General features: G+C 36.8%; 3 protein-coding genes and 2 pseudogenes across 7 annotated transcripts; 2 read left to right on the top strand and 3 right to left on the bottom strand.

Annotated features, from left to right (window-relative positions):
* The first annotated feature begins 3507 nt into the window (after nucleotides 1-3507).
* LOC104776053 (putative membrane protein At1g75140 pseudogene) lies at nucleotides 3508-6270 on the top strand (annotated as a pseudogene). The gene is made up of 2 exons (XR_015595339.1): nucleotides 3508-5724; nucleotides 6016-6270. The product of XR_015595339.1 is annotated as a putative membrane protein At1g75140 pseudogene (transcript).
* Nucleotides 6155-8106, top strand: LOC104776051 (arabinosyltransferase RRA3). Its single transcript, XM_087508659.1, has 2 exons — nucleotides 6155-6564; nucleotides 6813-8106. Exons 1-2 carry the CDS (start codon nucleotides 6394-6396, stop codon nucleotides 7926-7928), a joined length of 1287 nt encoding a protein of 428 aa, XP_087364785.1. The 5' UTR covers nucleotides 6155-6393; the 3' UTR covers nucleotides 7929-8106.
* Nucleotides 8107-8223: 117 nt separating this feature from the next.
* Nucleotides 8224-10347, bottom strand: LOC104776050 (protein BRASSINAZOLE-RESISTANT 2). Of its 2 annotated transcripts, XM_087508660.1 has the most exons (3): nucleotides 10057-10347; nucleotides 9462-9781; nucleotides 8224-9200 (listed from the first exon to the last, which is right to left on the bottom strand). In XM_087508660.1, exons 2-3 carry the CDS (start codon nucleotides 9726-9728, stop codon nucleotides 8460-8462), a joined length of 1008 nt encoding a protein of 335 aa, XP_087364786.1. In that variant the 5' UTR covers nucleotides 9729-9781; nucleotides 10057-10347; the 3' UTR covers nucleotides 8224-8459. The 2 variants fall into 2 exon arrangements, with proteins under 2 accessions (XP_087364786.1, XP_087364787.1); XM_087508661.1 differs by lacking the exon at nucleotides 10057-10347 and having other exon boundaries at nucleotides 9462-9859.
* Nucleotides 10348-12447: 2100 nt separating this feature from the next.
* Nucleotides 12448-13279, bottom strand: LOC147946683 (uncharacterized; annotated as a pseudogene).
* Nucleotides 13280-16842: 3563 nt separating this feature from the next.
* Nucleotides 16843-19443, bottom strand: LOC104776049 (methyltransferase-like protein 2). Of its 3 annotated transcripts, XM_010500046.3 has the most exons (8): nucleotides 18660-19443; nucleotides 18433-18572; nucleotides 18281-18314; nucleotides 18033-18108; nucleotides 17765-17942; nucleotides 17594-17683; nucleotides 17406-17505; nucleotides 16843-17283 (listed from the first exon to the last, which is right to left on the bottom strand). In XM_010500046.3, the coding sequence occupies exons 1-8, from the start codon at nucleotides 19147-19149 to the stop codon at nucleotides 17123-17125; spliced, it is 1269 nt and encodes a 422-aa protein (XP_010498348.1). In that variant the 5' UTR covers nucleotides 19150-19443; the 3' UTR covers nucleotides 16843-17122. The 3 variants fall into 3 exon arrangements, 1 of the variants encoding a protein (XP_010498348.1); XR_015590685.1 differs by lacking the exon at nucleotides 18281-18314; XR_015590683.1 differs by lacking the exons at nucleotides 18033-18108; nucleotides 18281-18314.
* Nucleotides 19444-19750: the final 307 nt, after the last annotated feature.

Raw genomic sequence — 19750 nt, 5'->3', positions numbered from 1 at the left:
AACAAACTATGAACGATCGATGAGGCTTCTGTTATTGGTTTGTTAAAAGAGTTTATATAGATTAGCTAAGAGGTGTCGGCTAGGGTTTATTAACCTAACGGGCTTGCTTTCTATTATAATGACCTAACGGGCTCTTAACTCAGAATATTTTCAGCCCATCTAAGTGGACCTCATTAACTTATGTTGTTTGTACACAGAGCTTGATGTTTGATGTTTTTTTGTGAAAGACTGAAAATGCCAATAACCTTGATACATAAAACGCAAACACCACCAAAAAGAGGTAGGACATGATGAGAAAGAGATGTATCTGAATAGCCAAGGAAACTGCCTAACAGTATGCAAACGCAATGTAAAAAATCAAACTTTGTCATCCTTGATATACATTTACATTGGTATGAAGATGCAGGCAAGTCATCCTTGGCTACCGAATAAATCTTTAATCTTCATGTCTATCCTTCCTTTCTCTCCCCTTTAATTTTCTTTAGACTATATGGCTGGTTTGGATATATAATTTGTTCGGCTGTAAAAAATGTGTGGCCGTGGCCCGTGTGGGTAGAGATATAGGAGTCTGATGAAGAACCCAACATGGCAACATGTATGACCGAACATGGCCAAAATGTGCGAATATTGTTATTTTTTTAATTATGCATGTGGGTGGAAACCAACAAAAACAAATCCATAAAAAATCGTCCATATGTAAAATAATTTAGGTCTGGAGAGAGCACGAATATTCGACTAATATAAACTATCAAGTGTATATATATATATATCATAGACCTTTTGGGTTTTGTTTAATACTTTTTAGATTATCAATCTTTGGTGATTGGATTTCATGGGACAAATATAGACTTGTCACCCATAAAACATTGAAAAATACTTGGGTGTCTAGGGGTGAACATCTTTGTTCACCTCTTTTTTTTCAACCAATCAAAATCTTTTATACTTTATCTCATTTTAAAAATAAATTAAAATAAAATAAAAAAGCAAAACCAATTAAGAAAACAAATTTTGTATACTTTTAGTTTAGGAAATTTAAATATTGGTTTGGTTTAGATTTTACAACTAGAACAAAATTATGTGTCGGTTTGGGTTTACAAATAAATTGTTTAGGGTTTAGATTTTACAATCAAAACGAAATTATGTCGGTTTGGGTTTACAAATGAGGTGGTTAGAGTTTAGATTTTATAATTATAATGAAATTATATGTCGGTTTGGGTTTACAAATGAGATGGTTAGGGCTTAGATTTTACAATTAGAACAAAATTATATGTCGGTTTAGGTTTACAAATGAGATGGTTAGGGTTTAGATTTTACAATTAGAACGAAATTATATGTCGATTTGGGTTTATAAATGAGATGGTTAGGCTTTAGATTTTACAATTAGAATGAAATTATATATCGGTTTGGGTTTATAAAAAAGTGTTTTAAATTTTTAATTTTACAATAATGTATACAGATTTTATTTCCTTATTGTACAAGAAAGTGAAAGGAGAGGGGTGAACCTAAGTATTGTTCTAAAACATTTGCCTCGCTAGTGTATAAAACTAATCGATCGATAATCTCATTCAAAGTGCGGTAAAACAAGTAAACTAGACAACTGCAACATTCATATAGTGGCTACTGACTATACCTATAAAGTCTCAACTCCAAAAATACAACATTCTTTTACCGGTGCAAATAGTGTAGTAGCTAAATAATTGATCGGTTGTGTTGTTAACTTGCTATTCTCATATTATTCAGATAAGTATATGCAAAGTCGGCAGGGAAAAAGCATTCTCCTATATATATATGGGCGACAGCTTTCGTTCATCTCTCGTGAACGTGTCTTTCTAGCTATATCTCTGAATAGATATAGGAATAATTCCAGCAAGTTTATATTTTCATATAAAAATTTCACAAAAAGTTCCATATATTCCCTGTTTACTACACAAATTCATATGGCATCCTGACTTTTTACAAATGTTCTTTCCTCTATGGTCCCAACACTAGCTAGTAGTAGTCACCTATAGGAAGAAAGGGCTGTTGACCCGATGATTAGGTTTCAAAGCATATTGATTGACATGCTTGTCATTTAAGTAATCAAAAAACTTGTGGAAGAATAGTATAGAAAAACATTGTACATTGAGACTGATGGTATATAAACAAGAAAACCGAAAACTTCTGTTGTATTACAAGAATACCGACAACTATATGAGTTTTTTTATTAACTTCTGTTTAATCACATGCGTTCTACCAAAATTAAGAGAAACTTAATCTTCATGTTTAGTTAAACACACATTTGACCCCGAAAAAGAAGATGTTAAAACACACAAATTAATTAGTTTCGAATCTTGCATCTTTGTATATATAGTGATTAGTGTAACAAAATAACATAAGACAACAATCCTTCTTACTAATAAAAGGTTACATACAAAATTAACTAAACGAATATTAATATGGTTCACCAATTGTTTGATACTAACAAGACCATCCCATTCCCAAATCTTTAAGAACATATTCCAAGGCCATGCACACATGTTGAGTCAAACAGATTGTGTCCACTCCAATCTTTATACGGTCATGCCTATATAACACTTATTATGATTAAGGGTCTACTCATCCAACAACCTCCTCATAAACAGAGAAAATGGTGATATGAAGAATGAGAACTTGTGTGGTAGCCAAGGATGACTTGCCTGCGTTTGAAACCATACAAATCAAAGACTCGACCGATTGTCTTAGAGTTGGTTAGTCGTCAGGCAGTCTCCTCGGCTATTCAGACAATTCTCGTTCTCATCATTTCACATTTCTCTTTTTTTTTTTTTTTGAGAACTTAACACAACAGACATTTAATCGAGTTTGTTTGGCCTAGACTTTTTTTTTTTTTTTTTTTGAAGGGGTTTTGGCTTCTATACATTTATGTATGTTTAGGGTAAGAAAAGAAAAATACGAAGATTTGGGGATCTCATGGTGGACTTTTGTCAATATATAAGCGTTGGGACAATGTGTTTTGAATAATCGAGAGCTTTGCTTCACTCTGATCAAGAAACTTCACGTGGAGGGAGGATCTATGGATCTTGTCTTTGATCAGCATGTGTATTTTTCTATGTTTTTTTGGCCATCTTAAGTAGTCGGCGGAAAAGAAAAAAGGAAAAAAACTTTTAACCCGTGATATTGTCTTCGTAAAGAAAAGGTATTTCATCAACTGATCCACCTGATTTATGACGAAAAGGGATATATCATATCTTAAATTCGAACGTCTTATTTCAATTATCTAAACATTTTTTCAGTTTATGTTCTCACATTAAAATGTATTTCTTATATATATGTGATCATGTTATCAAATCTATATGTAAACAATCTGTAAAGTTAGATTTATCTTCTCATTCCAATTGAAAGCTAAAAAACAAGTCTTAAATTTTCTTCATTATCTACCAAAATACTAATACTTTCCAAATCAAGTATGAACTAACAACTGCTGACAATACATTATCAATTTATTAATGGAAAAAATACTAGTAATTAAAAACCTTAAAAAACAATAGTAAATTATTAAAGTAAAAAAACATATAAAAATAACATGAGAATTGAGAAATATTGAAATAATAGTCTTAAAAATATCTGATCTCTTCTTACTTCGTTGTACTAAGCGTCACCGTGACTGAAGACGACCGGAGCCAATTCCGGGACACAAAGATCTCAAATTTTGACACTTTATTAATTTTCTTACATCACACAAACAAAATCTCAGTTTTAGACTCCAACCAGACGGTTCTTTTTTGCTCTTTCGAGATCCAAAATCTTCATCTCCTACAGATCTGCATAAATGGCGGTTACTCATTACTGATTCAGGCAGAAAAGCAAAAAAAAAAGAAGAAGAAAGCTTTCTGCTTTAAACCCTTTTCAATTACTTCAATGGCGGATCCCCGAAACGGCAAGTCCTTCTTTTTATGCTTCTCTCTTTTAATCTCCTTCACTTTGCTTTTCATATCGCCGTCGTATGCCAACGAGTCTCCGGTTATCGAAGATGTTTCCAGCGATGTAGCTGTCTCAGTTAGCGAATCCAATAGAGAAGCTGTGCTATTGCATAACCTAGAGGAACTCGTTAAGAATCTGACGGAACTAGTCGCTAATCTAGATGCTAAGTTATCTGAGACTCCATTAAAGGAGAGGAACGATATCACTAGATCACTTGATGATGAGATCGGAGAAGAGAAGGAGAGAGGAGGAGGAGCTAAGGCGTTTTCAGTTACTACGTATAGTCCGTTTTGGTCTGAGAGCTTTCAGTTCACATCAGCTGTGAAACTCAATTCCGATGCGACTTGTATCAATGTGTTACCTTTTAGGGATTTCGAAGGTTCGAGCAAGTACTTTGCTATTGGTGATTCTAGAGGAAGGGTTTATGTGTTCTTGAGAAATGGTGATGTTTTGATTGAGTTCTTCACCACGGTTGATTCTCCCGTTACAGCTATGGTCTCGTATCTATCTGTGTTTAGGAACTCGAGTTTCGTGGTTACTGGCCATCAGAACGGTGCGGTTTTGTTGCATAGGATTCACGAGGGGTCTAATGGGGAAGACTGGAACTCGAACTCTGTTTCCATGGAAAATGTTGGGAAGTTTGATGTGGATGATTCGGCTGATCCTGTGACTCTATTGGAAGTGCATCATGTGGGTCGGGTTAGGTATATATTGGCGACGGATTTAAGCGGGAAGCTCACGGTTTTGACTGAGAACAGAACGGTTTATGGCTCGGTTATGCCATCGAGTAGACCGCTTGTGTTCTTGAAACAGAGATTGTTGTTTCTCACTGAGTCTGGTGCTGGTTCGTTGGACTTAAGGACAATGAAGATTAGGGAAACCGAGTGCGAAGGACTTAACCATTCTCTTGCGAGAACTTATGTCTTTGATGCCACGGAACGGTCTAAAGCTTACGGGTTCACATCTGAGGGAGAGATCATTCATGTGTTGCTTCACGGAGATATAATGAACTTCAAATGTAGGGTTAGATCCAAGAAGAAGTTTCAAATGGAGGAGCCAGTAGCTTTACAATCAATCAAAGGCTATCTTTTAGTTATCAACGAAGAAAAGGTTTTCGCTTTCAATGTATCGACTCAGCATTACGTTCGTACTGCTGGCCCTCGGCTTTTGTTCTCCGCGGGTTTAGAAGAGATCAGATCCGCGTTCTTGAGCCATCGTGAATCATCTTCAAGAACCGCAGTAGTTAAGACGAGGCCTTTGATAGCTAGCGACAGAGAAAACCTTCTTGTGATCGGTTTAGAAAACGGATATTTCGCGGTTTATAAGTCGAAGCTTCCGACTCTAAAAGGAGACTTTAATACAATGCTTTGGAGCAGTCCGGTGTTCTTCTTCATACTGTTTCTGTTCGGAGCTTGGCATTTCTTTGCCAAGAAGAAAGAATCGCTCACTGCATGGGGACCAGATGATCCGTTTACTCCGACCGCGGGACAAAACAGCTCAACGAAAGACCCGACTTTCACTGAACCTTCAAGAAGAAACGATGACCTCATGGATCTACGGAGAAGGTACGCTGGTGGTTCATACCGGTCGGTTGGAGATAACGACCCGAGTTCGAGAACTCCAGTGGATGGAAACTATAGAACAACCGCACAGGATCATAACAATTATCGTGGCGGCTCGGGTCTTGATTCAAACGGGTTTGGTAATAGAAGAGACCATTTGTTTGGTAACAACAAAGTTTTGGACAACGATACTTAAACAATCTTTGTAAGTTTATAAACTCTATAAGGTTTTTTTTTATTTACCTTTCGCTTTTTAACCGGCAAGTCTCTTGAAAATGTAAAACTCTGGTCAAACAGTAATAACATACTTTGCAAACTTCTTTAATAAAGATGCGATTCAAAGTTTGACTAGCAACTTAACAACTCTCAATCATATTAGTCAAGATGTGTTTTTGGTCTATCATGCATGTCTCATGTGTGATCGTGCTAGCAAATAATAGATGTGAGCCTTATTATTTTTAATTTCTCTCCTTAAACTCGATTTATAATCTGTTAGGTTGACCGTCGGATGAGTCAGCGAAATAGTCATCTCATCGAACGGTTAAAAATTCATCTTCAACTATAGAACACAAAGCATACGAATCTACATCGTGTGAAGTAGAGGAACATAACTAACACAAGCTCTTTGATTCATCGTCGTCGTCTTCGTAGACAATGCCAAACCCAAGCTCTATATTTCTCAACAACTTCAAAAGCCGGCAGGTCTGACCCTGAGACCACCGTAGAAACCAGCACATTTCTAGGGTTTTTACTCTGATCCACCACATTGTTCTAAAAAAAAAGTTTCGTTTAGGTGATCAAAGGAGGAGTCTTTATCCCGTTTTGAGCTTCTGGGTCTTCTCTTTTGATTTCGTTTTGAGAAAAGTCAACGGCCATGGCGGGTCGTAGAGATAGAAGCCAACAGCTCCGTGGATCTCGAATTGCGATCGCCATCCTTATCGGTATCTTTATCGGTTGCGTATGCGCCGTTCTGTTCCCAAATGGGTTCTTCAACTCCAACTCGTCGTTATCAGCTAACGAACGCCTCTCCAAATCAAGCAACAAGGTACTGCATCTTACACCCTAAATCTGTAAAGTTTTAATTTTTGGGTTCCGTGATCGAGTTACCTAGATTGGATTTGACTCAGCCATTATAGGTATTAAGTGGTTTAGTATCTTAAACATTGAGATTCTTCTTGGTGATATGTTAGTTGGAGATTAGTTGAAGATAATCTTGAAACTGGTTTGGTTGATTACTGGATACTGTGTCTGATTTTGGAATTAAGTTGAGATTTCATCACTTCTTTGGTTTAGGTTGGATCGTCAGCTTGTGAATCGCCGGAACGAGTGAAAATGCTAAAATCAGACTTTGTATCTCTCTCAGAGAAGAATGCAGAGTTAAAGAAGCAAATCAGAGAGTTAACACAAAAGCTACAGTTAGCTGAGCAAGGATCAGACAGTGCACGAAAACAGGTTCTAGCTTTGGGAACACAGATCAAGGCAGGTCCTTTTGGAACTGTCAAGAGTCTGAGAACTAATCCAACTATCCTTCCAGATGAATCTGTAAACCCAAGATTGGCAAAGATTCTAGAGGAGATTGCTGTCGATAAAGAGGTGATCGTGGCTCTTGCAAACGCAAACGTGAAAGCAATGTTGGAGGTTCAGATTGCTAGCATTAAGAGAGTGGGTATAACAAACTACCTGGTTGTTGCATTGGACGATTACATTGAGAATTTCTGTAAAGAAAACGATGTTGCTTATTACAAGAGAGATTCAGACAAGGACGTGGACACTGTTGGCAAAACCGGAGGTAACCATGCCGTCTCAGGGTTGAAGTTCCGTGTGTTGAGAGAGTTCTTGCAACTCGGTTATTGTGTTCTTCTCTCGGATGTAGACATTGTCTTCTTGCAGAACCCATTTAGTCATCTTTACAGAGACTCTGATGTGGAGTCAATGAGCGATGGCCATGACAATCACACTGCTTATGGATTCAACGATGTTTTTGATGAACCATCCATGGGATGGGCTCGGTATGCTCACACAATGAGGATATGGGTTTTCAATTCCGGGTTTTTCTATCTAAGGCCTACGATTCCAGCGATCGAGCTGCTTGATCGTGTGGCAGATAGACTCTCTAAGGCAAAAGTATGGGACCAAGCGGTTTTCAACGAGGAACTGTTTTATCCATCGCATCCTGAGTACATTGCTCTACACGCATCCAAGAGAGTCATGGATATGTATGAGTTTATGAACAGTAAGGTCCTTTTCAAGACTGTAAGAAAGAATCATGAGCTGAAGAAGAAGGTGAAACCGGTGATAGTTCATGTGAATTACCATCCAGATAAGCTCAATAGAATGCAAGCCGTGGTTGAGTTCTATGTAAACGGTAAGCAAGACGCGCTTGATAGCTTCCCAGATGGTTCTGAATGATTCACCTGAAAAAGCAGCTAGGCTATACAAGCTTTCCCAGTTTCTTGACATTTGTGATTCTAATCTATTTTACCTTTAATTGTTCCCATGTTTACTACTACATGCCTTCTGCTTTCTTTTTGTTTGTATTATGAATTTTTGTGTATCTTATGGCTAAAATCGCAAGTCTCTTTTTTCACCTCTCTTATCTTATTACTTCGCAAAGTCTCTTTTAGTCTTTCTTATTTTCTCTGTTTCATCATCTTCCGGTAGAGTTGAGCTCTGAATGATATATATATGTAACATCTCAAGCCACTTAATAATATGTAATATTTATAAAGTTTTCCAAGGCCTAAAAGGAATGATAATAGAAACATACATCTTAAACATTCATTCTATCTACAAATAATGCGTTGTGAAACAAACTCACTGGTACTATGAATACTGATTCTAGTACAAGAACCAAAACCATGAACTGAATGAACAGCACACTAAAGACTCCAATCCTTCCTTCATGCCATAACGGGTTGGTTCCTCTGTTCTTCATCTCGACTACGAGCTTTTACCATTACCAAGCGTGAGCTCTAGATCCTCCATAGCGACATCGTGGATCCTCTCCCCTTCCCATGGCTTAACTTGGCTGTTCTCAAATTTGAAATCCGAGCTTTGACCAATCTCTTGTGTCGCTGCAGTGTTTGGAGATAACTGCTGAGGTGCAGGTTTCACTAGGTTGAAGGTAGGAGAGGCTGGCACAGCAGAGGCGCCATGGAACGGCTGTTGTGAGAACTTCTGAAAGCTTATCCAATGACCAGAGTCAACAGTGGAAGAGTCAGATTCATCGCATTCAGGTATAGTAGCTGGTGCATGAAACTGGCGATGATGAGTGGGACTGGCAGGTGCAGATACCGCGTAAAACGGGTAGTTCAAAGACGTCATTGACTGTTTAGCAGCCATGGACATGGACTGTTTGGTAAAAGATTCCCAAGTTGGCAATGGTTTGGGGTTTCTCGAGGTTGGGGATGAGACTGGTGGAGTGACAGGAGCACTGTTTGAGATTCTAAGCGGAGGAAGCGATGAAGGAATCCCACCGTTCCTGTGGAAAGGGAAGATCGTGGAGATGTTGTGAGGGTCACCAACACGAGAAGGACTCGGGAAGGAAGAAGAGGATGGACTGACTTGGTAAGAAAGGATGGGGCTATCAAAAGTGGAAGAGAGAGGGCTTTGGTTATGAGAAGAGTAAGGAGTAGCTCGAGATGATGATCCAGCCATGTCACCATGAAGAGGCTTGTGTCCCTGGTTGCTCATAGAACAAAAGCAAAACACAATGTCACAATCATTGACAAAAACTTGAAACCAAAGTAATGGCTAAGATAATTCCTAAAAGACGAGATCTAAATATAGTAACACAGAGAAAGCAGTGTTAAAAGAAAGTTCTAAAATTAGATTAAAATCACAAAGGAATCTTAGATCCAATTTTAGAATCAAGAGCTAAAACATGAGAAACATTCAGAGATAACCTCAGATCTAAACCCAAATGCGTTAAATATATATTACCTTGCGATAAGTAGTGCCGTCTTCTTCAACAACCCAACCAGCTTCAGAACAGAGAGCCTTGAGAACCTCATTGTTGTCACAATGTTTTGGGAGATTGTAGTTACCCTGAGCTCTAAGACCGGTGTAAATCTTGGCAGCAACAGCTCTTCTACGCCGCTCTCTCCTCCGATTGTTCTCCCTCTCTCTCCAAGAAGGTTTCCTCCTCGTCGCCATCGCCGCTGCTGCTGCTGCTGCTGCTGACGTCGACGTCGCTTCGTCAGACGTCATCTTCTTCCTTCAATCCTCAAAACACCCCCAAAAAAAATGGGATGTTGAATCAGCTGAAGAAGAAGAAGAGTGAGAAGTTAGTGCTCACGAGTAATACGCTTTTTTTTTTCTTCTTCTTCGCTGGAATTATAGACGATTCTTTTTTCTTCTTTTTATTAAATTTAAAAAAAAAAAAAAAAAGAATGATAGGGTGTGAATGTTCGAGTACGCGCAGGTTCATTATTAAAGAAATCACCGTTGATATCAGCCACGTGTCGATTTCGATTTGACGAATGGTGTGAGTACTGAGTAATAATAATAAAAAAAGCTGTGGGTGTACGTAACTTACAGTGTGGATTTGCGTAACGAATCAGTTGGAAGGAGAGGAGGAGCTAGTACGTTATGTCATGTAATGTTTTTTCTTCTTCTCTCGTCAGACTCAGTCAGTCTTTTTGTGTAAGAGAAAATGAGCTGAGATTTATAAAAAGAAATGAGAGATGAGACGACATGTGAGGAAGTGGGTCTTCTTTAATTTTTGACGAGTATGACCGGAGAGAACACACCATCTGATTGGGTTTTTTTCTTTTCTTTTTGAGGGGTTTCGCCATGTTAGATTAGAATACAAATTGTTTTCAGCCTCATGACAATTTAATTTTGATACTATTATTTAAACTAATTGTCACTATAGTTTCACTATAGTATGAATAGAAGAAAATGAGTGCTTACTTTTGTCCTTACTATTTCGTATTTTGTGCCTATCCTTTTGTTGCTACTTCCTTTTTTTTTTTTTTTTTTTAAATTTATAAACTTTATTTTGTATTTTAGCAAAAATTATTCCTATTTGATAACACTACAAGAATATACGTTAAACGGTTGGTTAAGTTTTTTTTTTTTTTTTAAACTAACTAAAATTTTTATGGAATGGCATAGACACGAAACGTTAGGCTAACGCGAACTCTATTACTCCCTCCGATCCCATATAAGTGTCGTTCTAGGACCTTTTTTTTTATTAAGTGTCGTTGGTTTTGGAAAATAGAATAATACAACCAAAATTACTAATATACCCTTAATTAAACTATTACAGATTACTAAAATTGAAAATACCATAATATTGAAAATAACAAATATCAACATATAGCATTAACAATGGATATTAATAGACACAATATGAAAAGTCACTTAACAATATATATTGGGTTAGTCACAAACCTGAAAAGCAACAAAATGGCAAATCCCGTGCAAGTAGAAGAAAATGGAGATAAGCAAACTAATGTCAAAGTGGTGCATGCCTTTGATCTCAACAAAGTCCCTGAGGAAGAAGAAGACTTTTATTTGAGCAAATAGATTACTGATGTGAAGCCAAAAGTGGTGCATGACTTTGATCTCAACAAACGCTTCATTGCGGAAGGAGAAATTCATCCTGACAAAGAGATGCAAGACATAATTCTGACATTCTATAAAATTTATTTTCCATATTATTACTAGATTTTGCTGTTGAATTTTCTACTAGTGGTATCTTCTTTATATGATCATCAATAAGTTATCCTATGGTTTGTTCTCCAAATAATTAAAAAAGAGAAATCCAGTTTCTAAATATCAGAGGTTCACATATCCATACCAGAAACAAGCAATCAAAGTGGTTCACGTAAAAAGAAATGATCTTTTACACCTTTCAATGGCTTATTTGAAGTTATCTTCATCCATTGATAGCATCTTGGACTTAACTAAATCCTAAATTTTCAAGGAAAAAGAGAGATGAAAACAAGGAGTCACAAGACAAGTAAAGCTTGCTAACTGGTTGCTGAGTAACAAAAGTGAGGATACCTCCATTGTGGCATTTCACGCTTCAGGTAGCATTTAAGCAACATTGCTTCAGTTCTTTTCTTATATGTGAGTGAAAATTGGCCGGTCTAAAATATGGAAGCAGTAAAGAAGGAGTCGCAAGAACCTAGAAAGAATATATCTCTTCAGAGATATATTTTCCATAGTACTCCAAAAACCTGGGATTAGAGTATGTACCTTCTTGTTGAGACATCAGGATAGCCTCTTCTCTGCAAAAAAACAGTCGTACCTTTGATGTGAAACAAATATTGGAAAGAAAGGAAAGGGAAAATAGTCAAAACTGAAATCAGTAAGAATAAATCAACTGTAGTGCTTACTGTGATATTGATGCAGCGGTTCATCTTGCAAAACATGTCATTTGCTAAACGCTGGAATACTATAAACAAGGATGAAGTGATTGAACAATGTGTGTAGTCATGAAGAAAGAAAAACATCTTCCTGGTTACTACAATATATAGATAGAGGGTCTACCTGTTTCTTTTTCCACGACCAGTATATACTCTGCTAAGCTAACAATATCTGCAAGCAGGAAGATGACATCCAATTATTTACTCTTAACACAATATTGTCAGCTTAGAAAAGGATTTGACTTCTCAAGAGAGCATAAAGCATCATTTAAGATGATTGCAGCTACTATATGATATCGTCGACTTCCTCTACAAGAACAGGAACATGATATGCCTGAAATGAAGTCATTTTCAGAGTTATACTTCTTGATGCCAACATGAAAAGTGAATCTTATGTTTCAATCTTACAGTATTTAGGCTGTTTAAACAATCAAACTTCCTCACAACTTCCCTAAATGTTAACCATCCCATTTAATTACAAACCACATTCAATTTGAGTAAGAGTCAGATAATTCCACATAATTCATCTACCAAAATAGCAAAAGGAAACTTTACTCTCTTAGTTGATTTCTCACATTTTCTACTATAGTAGAATTACATTTAATTTGCTTAGGAAGCTGACCCTCTGGTTCCAACGCTTCTTTCCTCATGTGTGGGATTTTATAATTATTAGACCCTCCAATTCTCATTGTTTCTTGCATGCAAAGTTGCAGAGTTAAGAAAATGTGGTTTATCTTTCTCGTTGGATAATCTTCGTAAGTTGTTTTTACCGCCTGAATAAGCTCTTCAACGTTCTTCAGACATACCTTATGCTATAATGTTTGGATAGCACTAAAAAATCCAAACATTATATTCAAAGCAGCGGCATCCCAGAACCTTTAAGTCTAGAGAATTTGGCGGTTGACACATTAATCGAATATCAAAACCGTTCTGGGATGCCGCTGCTTTGAATTCTACATCACTTGGATCCACATGCGTTCTCGCATTATCTTGTTGAATGTAGATAACTTTATCTACATCCTCACGAGGCCATTTCTCACGAATATTGGGAAGAACTTCTTCTATCAACATTCTTCTCACATCATCTCGCTTGACAGATGTAATTGGTTTTATTTCCATTATTCCAGCTTCTCTGTTTCTACTCCGTCTTCTTGCAGGTTGAATTGTAATAAACAGCCAGACCCCAATCTTTCCAGAGAAAGTTTCATTTCCATCAACATCGAATCTCGGACGAGCAACTGCAACTAACACCATAACTTTGCCAATGAAGTTCTTACTTTGGCATGTCCGTATCGGATCATCTTCTTCACGAAGTAGATAGTAATTCTCAGTTCTTTTGGTCATATAGAACCAATTTTCATCAATATGTACAATGTTGTACATATTAATAAATTGTGGTTCGTGACTCAAACTCTGAGGATCCAACATTTTAAGGCAAAAGTGTAATCTTGATACCTTGTTTTCTTCTCTAAGATGTGGTTTTAGTGCATTCGAATGACGTCGCAGAAGACCTTCTTTCACACGCCTGTAAAGTACACCATAACTAATTCCAAGGGTTTCAGCCAACGTCCTCAAAGTCGTCTGTTTAGATAGAGGTGTATTGATGATCTGTTGTATGTCTATTGGAATTTTCTTACGCCCACATCTTTTTTTCCGTCTTTGAGACACATCAACAGACGCACCAGCAAGAGTGTCTTTAGCTCGTTTCCATATCCTTTGAGCTGTTTGAATATGCACTGAAAGTAAATCCGATACCTCTTTTGTGGTATGTTTACCCAGATTTCCTCTCACACTCCTTTCAAGTAAAGCGTTATAGACTGCCCACCTTTGACCATTAGTGTAGTTCCTTTTCTTACCAGCAAGAGTATTACCATTTACGTTAAGTCCTGCTCCAAGAGGTAATTGTTTTATAAATTAGCAGATGCATAATCAAATCACAATGCATATTACAATCCTTGTTATCTATATACCCACAGCTTTTCTTCTATGTATATAACACCAATTCAACTAAGTGTTCTAGAAACCTTGATCTCTGAAATTACTTACACACAGATCACCAATCAATTTTTTTAAAAAGAAACTAGAAATTCAAGTAAAATCACAAAAAATAGAAGTTATGAATCGTAATGTTTTTTTTTATCCAAATCGATTAACAAAATAACCTAGTTGACGAACTTAGCATTTGCTACAACCAAACTGAAATTACCATCATCATCAAGTTGCAACTAAACAAAGCTTCAGACTTGAGATCAGATGTAATTTTTAAAAAAATCTTCTTCAAGTTAACAAGAATACTAACCTTCTTCTCCAACAAAGTGATCTTGAGTTTCTTCATTTTCGTTTGCTCCTGATCAAAAATGGATAATATGGATTGACATCAATAACAATACATATAAATCAACTAAAAAAAAAATCAACTTACCTTGGTCTCCAATGTGATCTTCATTTTCTTCATACAATTCATCAGCATGTAGTTCTAAAATATCAGCAACTGATTCATCTGTTGGATTGACGTTGAGATTGATAACGATGGTACTTTCAGATGATGTTATAATCTTTACAGATGGATCTACATCTGCTTCCATTGTTTCCTCACCCGCAAGAACGTAGCCACCGTCATCTCTTAAACCTCCATATTCAGAATCATGATCATCACTATTCGCTGGAATGGTATTCAAATCAAAGGAATGGTTTGTATTTTCTGAAAATGAAAGATTTAGATCGAAGTTAGCCATGGAAGATGATCAATCAAATTCACGTTACTCCAAATATAAAGAATTGTGAAAATATTTGAATTTTAATTGTTGCCTCCATTAGTTTTCTTCTTCTATGAATTTTTTTCCTTTCCCTCCACTTCTATTCATCGTAGTCATGTACTTAATTTAGTAAAAGTTGTTAATTGAAATTAGGAAGAATACTAAAAGACCAAATTGCAATGATTAAATGAATTAGAATCTATGATTTTCATACACCATCGATACCATAATGGTCTATAGATGCTGAAACCAAATTAACAAAGGTCTAGACATAGACATGAGAAGATTAAAAATCATAATTAGAATAAGAGGATACAAAGACAATACCTTTCACCTCTGCAACGACTGATAAAGCATCACAACCTTCTCAAAGAATCCAATGAGAATCTCTCTAAGTCATACAGATGGAATCCTTCTTGCCAACTCTCTTTGCTCACCAACTCGCCGCCGCGCTTCTCCATATCCTCTGGATCCAGAGAGATTACATAAGTAGAATCTGTGAATTTCATACTATATCGATTACCATTCAAATTTATACAAACCTTGCTCAGTGTGCTAAGTCTTCCTCGTAGACTGAAAATCTTCTCTGGTTTTTCCAACTTATTGTACTTGATTCATGATTTGGAGAAGCCAACTTTGAAATAGACTTTGGAGCTTCTCTTTCATCTTCCAACAAAGCACCTGCAGTTGCTCTTCTAGTATGCATACTCGGAGGCGGTGAATTGCTTTTCTTTGCCTGCAAAAAATCAAGATTTAAGCCATTGTTAAGTCTCTCTACAAAACCCTTTATGCTTAAGCCAATAGAGAAAAACACATAGCAAAATGTACCAACTGAGGAATTAAAAGGAGTAAGAAGAACAGATGAAACAGAGCTCTTTGTCATCGTCTCTCTATCGCAAACACTTCTGCTTCACGGAAACTTTGGCCGATAAATCCTCTCAAAAGCACAAAATCAGAGGATTTTTGCAGATTGAAAGTTCACCAAAGAAGAAACCATCCTTAAAGCCATAATCGAAGCTAATGCCTGGCACGAAACTCAACAATCCCTTGTCAATTTGCATAAACCTCGGACGCTTGCAACCAATGAACCAAACCCAACAAAGCTCTCTTTTTTCATCGACACCGCTTGAACCAGATCCTCAGAAAATTGTGGACTGGGTTGGATTATCAAAGATGCCCTAAGTTTCTCCCTTTTTGAAGGTTCAAGCTCCCATCGATTCACGGCGTCAACTTTATCGACCGAAGCCATGGCTTTGAAAACATCTATGGAGTCTGCTCTTGGTTTTGATTTGCTTCAAATCAGCTCGCACTCCCAATTGCTTATCTCCCTGATGATATCAGTTGAGGAATCAAGTGAATTGAGATCTTTGTTTCTTAATCAACTAATCGGTGCAGACAAAATAAATTGGAGTTGTGACTCCATTGTTGCAAAGAAAAAGATAAAGAGAAGAAAAAATATAATAATTTATTGAATAAAAAAAGAAAACAAAAAATAACATAGTAAATTAGTTTAATTTCAGAGATTAAAACAGTCAAATTGTTTGTTTTCTTAATCTACTCAAAAAAAGTCCAAAACGACACTTATATGGGATGGGAGGGAGTATCAGTTATAAAAACAACAAACTCACGAACAATGGCAGCATTTTATTTACATACGGAATAAAATGTAATATATATATATATATATATGTATATAATACTATATATTAATCTCTTATATTTATACGAGTAAAAATAAAACGGTTAAATTGACACAAAATATATATGTACAACCACATTTTAGTTGAGTCATCTGAATTACAATAACTTATACAGAAAACATTATTCAGTAAAAGTTTAGGAATATAGCTAATTTGTTTTGGTGATTTGTAAGCATATTATTGTTTGAATGCGATTTAACAATCAGCTATATTTCGCAATTATTGTTGGGCCCTTTTACTTCACTGATCATGATTTTCTTTAATTTTCATGTTCTTTTTCTGGAAAAAAAATCGTATAAGTTCATTGAACACAATACGAAAATTGGATAGTGGATTTGCCCCACACGTAGACCTATCAGAAGCAGACATGATCTTCCAACAACGAGTAGTCACTTATTCAATTTGTTTAACACGCTTTTGCCTTTCAATTTATTTATCATTTTATTGATAAGAGAACACAAAAAATCTAATGAAGGGTCAATATACTGTATAGTACTGAACTGCTGATAATATTATAATTTTTTTTCTGAAGCACTCTGTGATGACAGGAAAAGGAAAAAAAAGTTACTAAATTGATGATAGTACAGTTCTGACTTCGGAGACAATAATCAAACAGTAGTTTAGTTGTTTCAAGCTTCTCCCCTGCGTTTGTTTCTTAAAACGATGCCGTTTCCCAAACCAAACCTTCTAGAATCCAAGGGTTCTCTCCCACTGTCCTCAGATTGAAAATGAACCATGAAACGATCGTGAAATTTGGCCCTGAACACTGGCTACGACTTATTGACGCACTCATTATCTTTCAAAAAGTATCTCAAGTCCTGGAAGTGAAGCGGTTCGTTTCCCCAAGAGGTCCATCCGGCAGCCATTTCCCTAGCAAACAGCTCAAGGCACCGAGCAGGTTGAGACCCGGGGACGTGTTTCATGAGTATCTCTACAAAAAGTCCAATAAAACAAGTTTGAAATCAGGGAAGAATTTGAGCAAATTGCATTCTTCTCTTGAATTTGATGAAGCCAATCGCAAAACAAAGCTGTTGAAGAATGGAATATGTATACCTCCAAGTGGGGGTTTCCTCGAAAAATCTCCAGGGATGCTTATGATTATCTGGTTCTTATCCAAGAGTTTAAAATCTGACCTATGTTCTGATCCTGCAAGCTATGAGACATATACACATCCACAAGGCTGTTCAAGCAGAAGTTCCTTTCACAGATTATTCAACTAACAAAGACAAGAATTGACTTACTTCGGTAAAGCGGTAGCCTAGTAAAAGGTACTCGTAAGGTTTATGATGGACCAGGTCCAGATCGCAAATCAATGTGCCATCTGGTTTCACCTGAAACATTAACATAGTCAAGTCATGTACGCAACTCAGAAACCAAGATGGGGCTGGAGAGGTGAAAAGATGCTCTCTCACCTTTAACCAATACTTTGTAGCAACATACTTAACTCCCCATGCAGGGAATAGCTCTTTCTCAACAAAGTTAAGTAATTTCTCTCTATTGGTCACCCACAAAGCCACGAGAGCTCCTTCAGCATGAGCAAGCTGCTTGATCGGGAGGGATAAGAAGTATCTGTTTGGTAAAGTAGGATACCTAAAACAAAGAACCAAGAAACATGGATTAGGAAACATTCTGATACAAAAATTGCTTATTCACAGGCACTACTTCAAGTCAGTAACAAACTTTGATTTCTGATGAGCGCTTGCATTTTCCCATGGTGGATCAATAACTATAAGATTGAAGCCTTCTTTAGGTTTAGCTGCATGTATGACCCCAATAAGATTAAACACATCACTATGCTCAATCTCCTACTGATATGATCAGAACTGATCTTGTAACAAATGACTTAGGACCAATCAACCGGAGGCAGAATATACTAAAGCTCAGCGTTTAGCAAACTCTCTATTTTGGAAGTATAGTACAATAGTTACCAGGAACGAGGTTTCGGATGTGCAGTAAATCAGACTTCAAAGCAACATGGGAAAAAGAAATGTGAAATCAGAAGAACCATTCCACACATCATCAACCAAAAAAAGTCATCTTTTATAAAGAATCATAAACTATGCCAGGAAAATTCACCAACCATGTAGAAGCAACTCTTTCTAGGCATTATATATCTCCGGTTGGAAAACTCAGCTTCAACTTCTTCTCCGCTCTCGTTCACTACTAGGTTATTAAACACTTGAAACACTCTCTTTTCATTGCACTTGTCAATTAAGCAACCTAATAAGACCACATAAGACCAATCAAACCATCAAGTTCTTGGGATTCGAATAAGAATTAGCAAATGAATTAGAAAGAGACAAAAACCTTCATTATTATCACAATGTAGATTGAAATTAAGTGTTATCTCATACAAAGGAGCTTGCCACACTCCTCCAAGCTCAACAAAAGAGAGTCCATCTTCACAACACTTAGTCAACAAACTAGAACCATCATCATCGCTTAGAGCTTTCGTTAAACTCAACAGCTCTGTTTCTCCAAGAAACGATTCAAGGGCTTTCGATAAGAACAGCCTCGCATCCTGGTGACGAAGATACGAAGCTTGCTCTCCTGCATTAGGAAGGTGAAAGCTAGGGTTTTTCTGCTTCCGTTTTCGCTTTCTCGGATTAGGGTCTTTGGGTTGTGAATTGAGATGCTTCGGATTGAAGAAACGTGTGTAGTAAGCAGAAGGTGAAGCCCTAAATTTGGTGTACGAACGATTGATGATACGAACTGGGTCTAAGAAGAACCAATTTGAGTCGTCGGATTCGTAGATTCCCGAATCAAGGAATTGAGCTAGCTTATCAGTTTTCGCCATTAACGACGGCTCTAAACACTCTCTGAGAGAGACAGACGTATATGAATATTCTCATTAACCCCTCGAATATTAACAATTGAGCACAATTAGCCCCATAGTTTTGAATGTAACAAGTAAACCCAAAATCTAGTTCGAAATTCAAACACTTGTGAAATTTCCGGGAACCAACGGGTTTTGATCATTTAATATATCGTATACGCAAAACCCATTTATAGCTCCCAGATTTATTATTAGCTAATGGTTTAAAAAACAATAAAGAACAAAAGTATGAAAACAATATTTGATTTTTTTTATGGGAGTGGGAAGTGGCAAGAACAAGCATTAAAAGTTTACGAATAATTGAAGCAGGGGTTTGGTGAGGGGTCGCTTTGATAGTTTCCCCAAATATGGGGACGGTTTTATTTGTGGGGTGTGTGGCCTTTGTAAACTGTGACAATGACAATGACCCCCGATTAAAGTTACAGCCAAATAATTGATCCAAAACTGTAATTTTCATATAGTAAAATCATGTACTAAATGTATATTTTTAAGAAAAACTTCTTAACCTACCTACCTTTATAGACCCTTACTAGAGCTATATTGGTTGAAATAAAATAAAAAC

This window comes from Camelina sativa, chromosome 3, assembly GCF_030686135.1.
Source record: "Camelina sativa cultivar CO46 ecotype springtype chromosome 3, ASM3068613v1".
Taxonomy (NCBI): Eukaryota; Viridiplantae; Streptophyta; class Magnoliopsida; order Brassicales; family Brassicaceae; genus Camelina; species Camelina sativa.
This window is presented reverse-complemented; position numbering and strand designations above follow the sequence as displayed.

What these genes read in the sequence shown, in the direction of transcription:
- LOC104776051 (XM_087508659.1), top strand. Translation starts at nt 6,394, where the DNA reads ATGGCGGGTCGTAGAGATAGAAGCCAACAGCTCCGTGGATCTCGAATT. An exon ending in TCTCCAAATCAAGCAACAAG is followed by an intron (nt 6,565 to 6,812) that starts GTACTGCATCTT and finishes TCTTTGGTTTAG; the next exon opens with GTTGGATCGTCAGCTTGTGA.
- LOC104776049 (XM_010500046.3), bottom strand. Translation starts at nt 19,149, where the DNA reads ATGGCGAAAACTGATAAGCTAGCTCAATTCCTTGATTCGGGAATCTAC. An exon ending in CATCCGAAACCTCGTTCCTG is followed by an intron (nt 18,109 to 18,280) that starts GTAACTATTGTA and finishes TCATACATGCAG; the next exon opens with CTAAACCTAAAGAAGGCTTC. An exon ending in GAGGAAACCCCCACTTGGAG is followed by an intron (nt 17,284 to 17,405) that starts GTATACATATTC and finishes GACTTTTTGTAG; the next exon opens with AGATACTCATGAAACACGTC.
- LOC104776050 (XM_087508660.1), bottom strand. Translation starts at nt 9,728, where the DNA reads ATGACGTCTGACGAAGCGACGTCGACGTCAGCAGCAGCAGCAGCAGCA. An exon ending in ACGGCACTACTTATCGCAAG is followed by an intron (nt 9,201 to 9,461) that starts GTAATATATATT and finishes ATGAGCAACCAG; the next exon opens with GGACACAAGCCTCTTCATGG.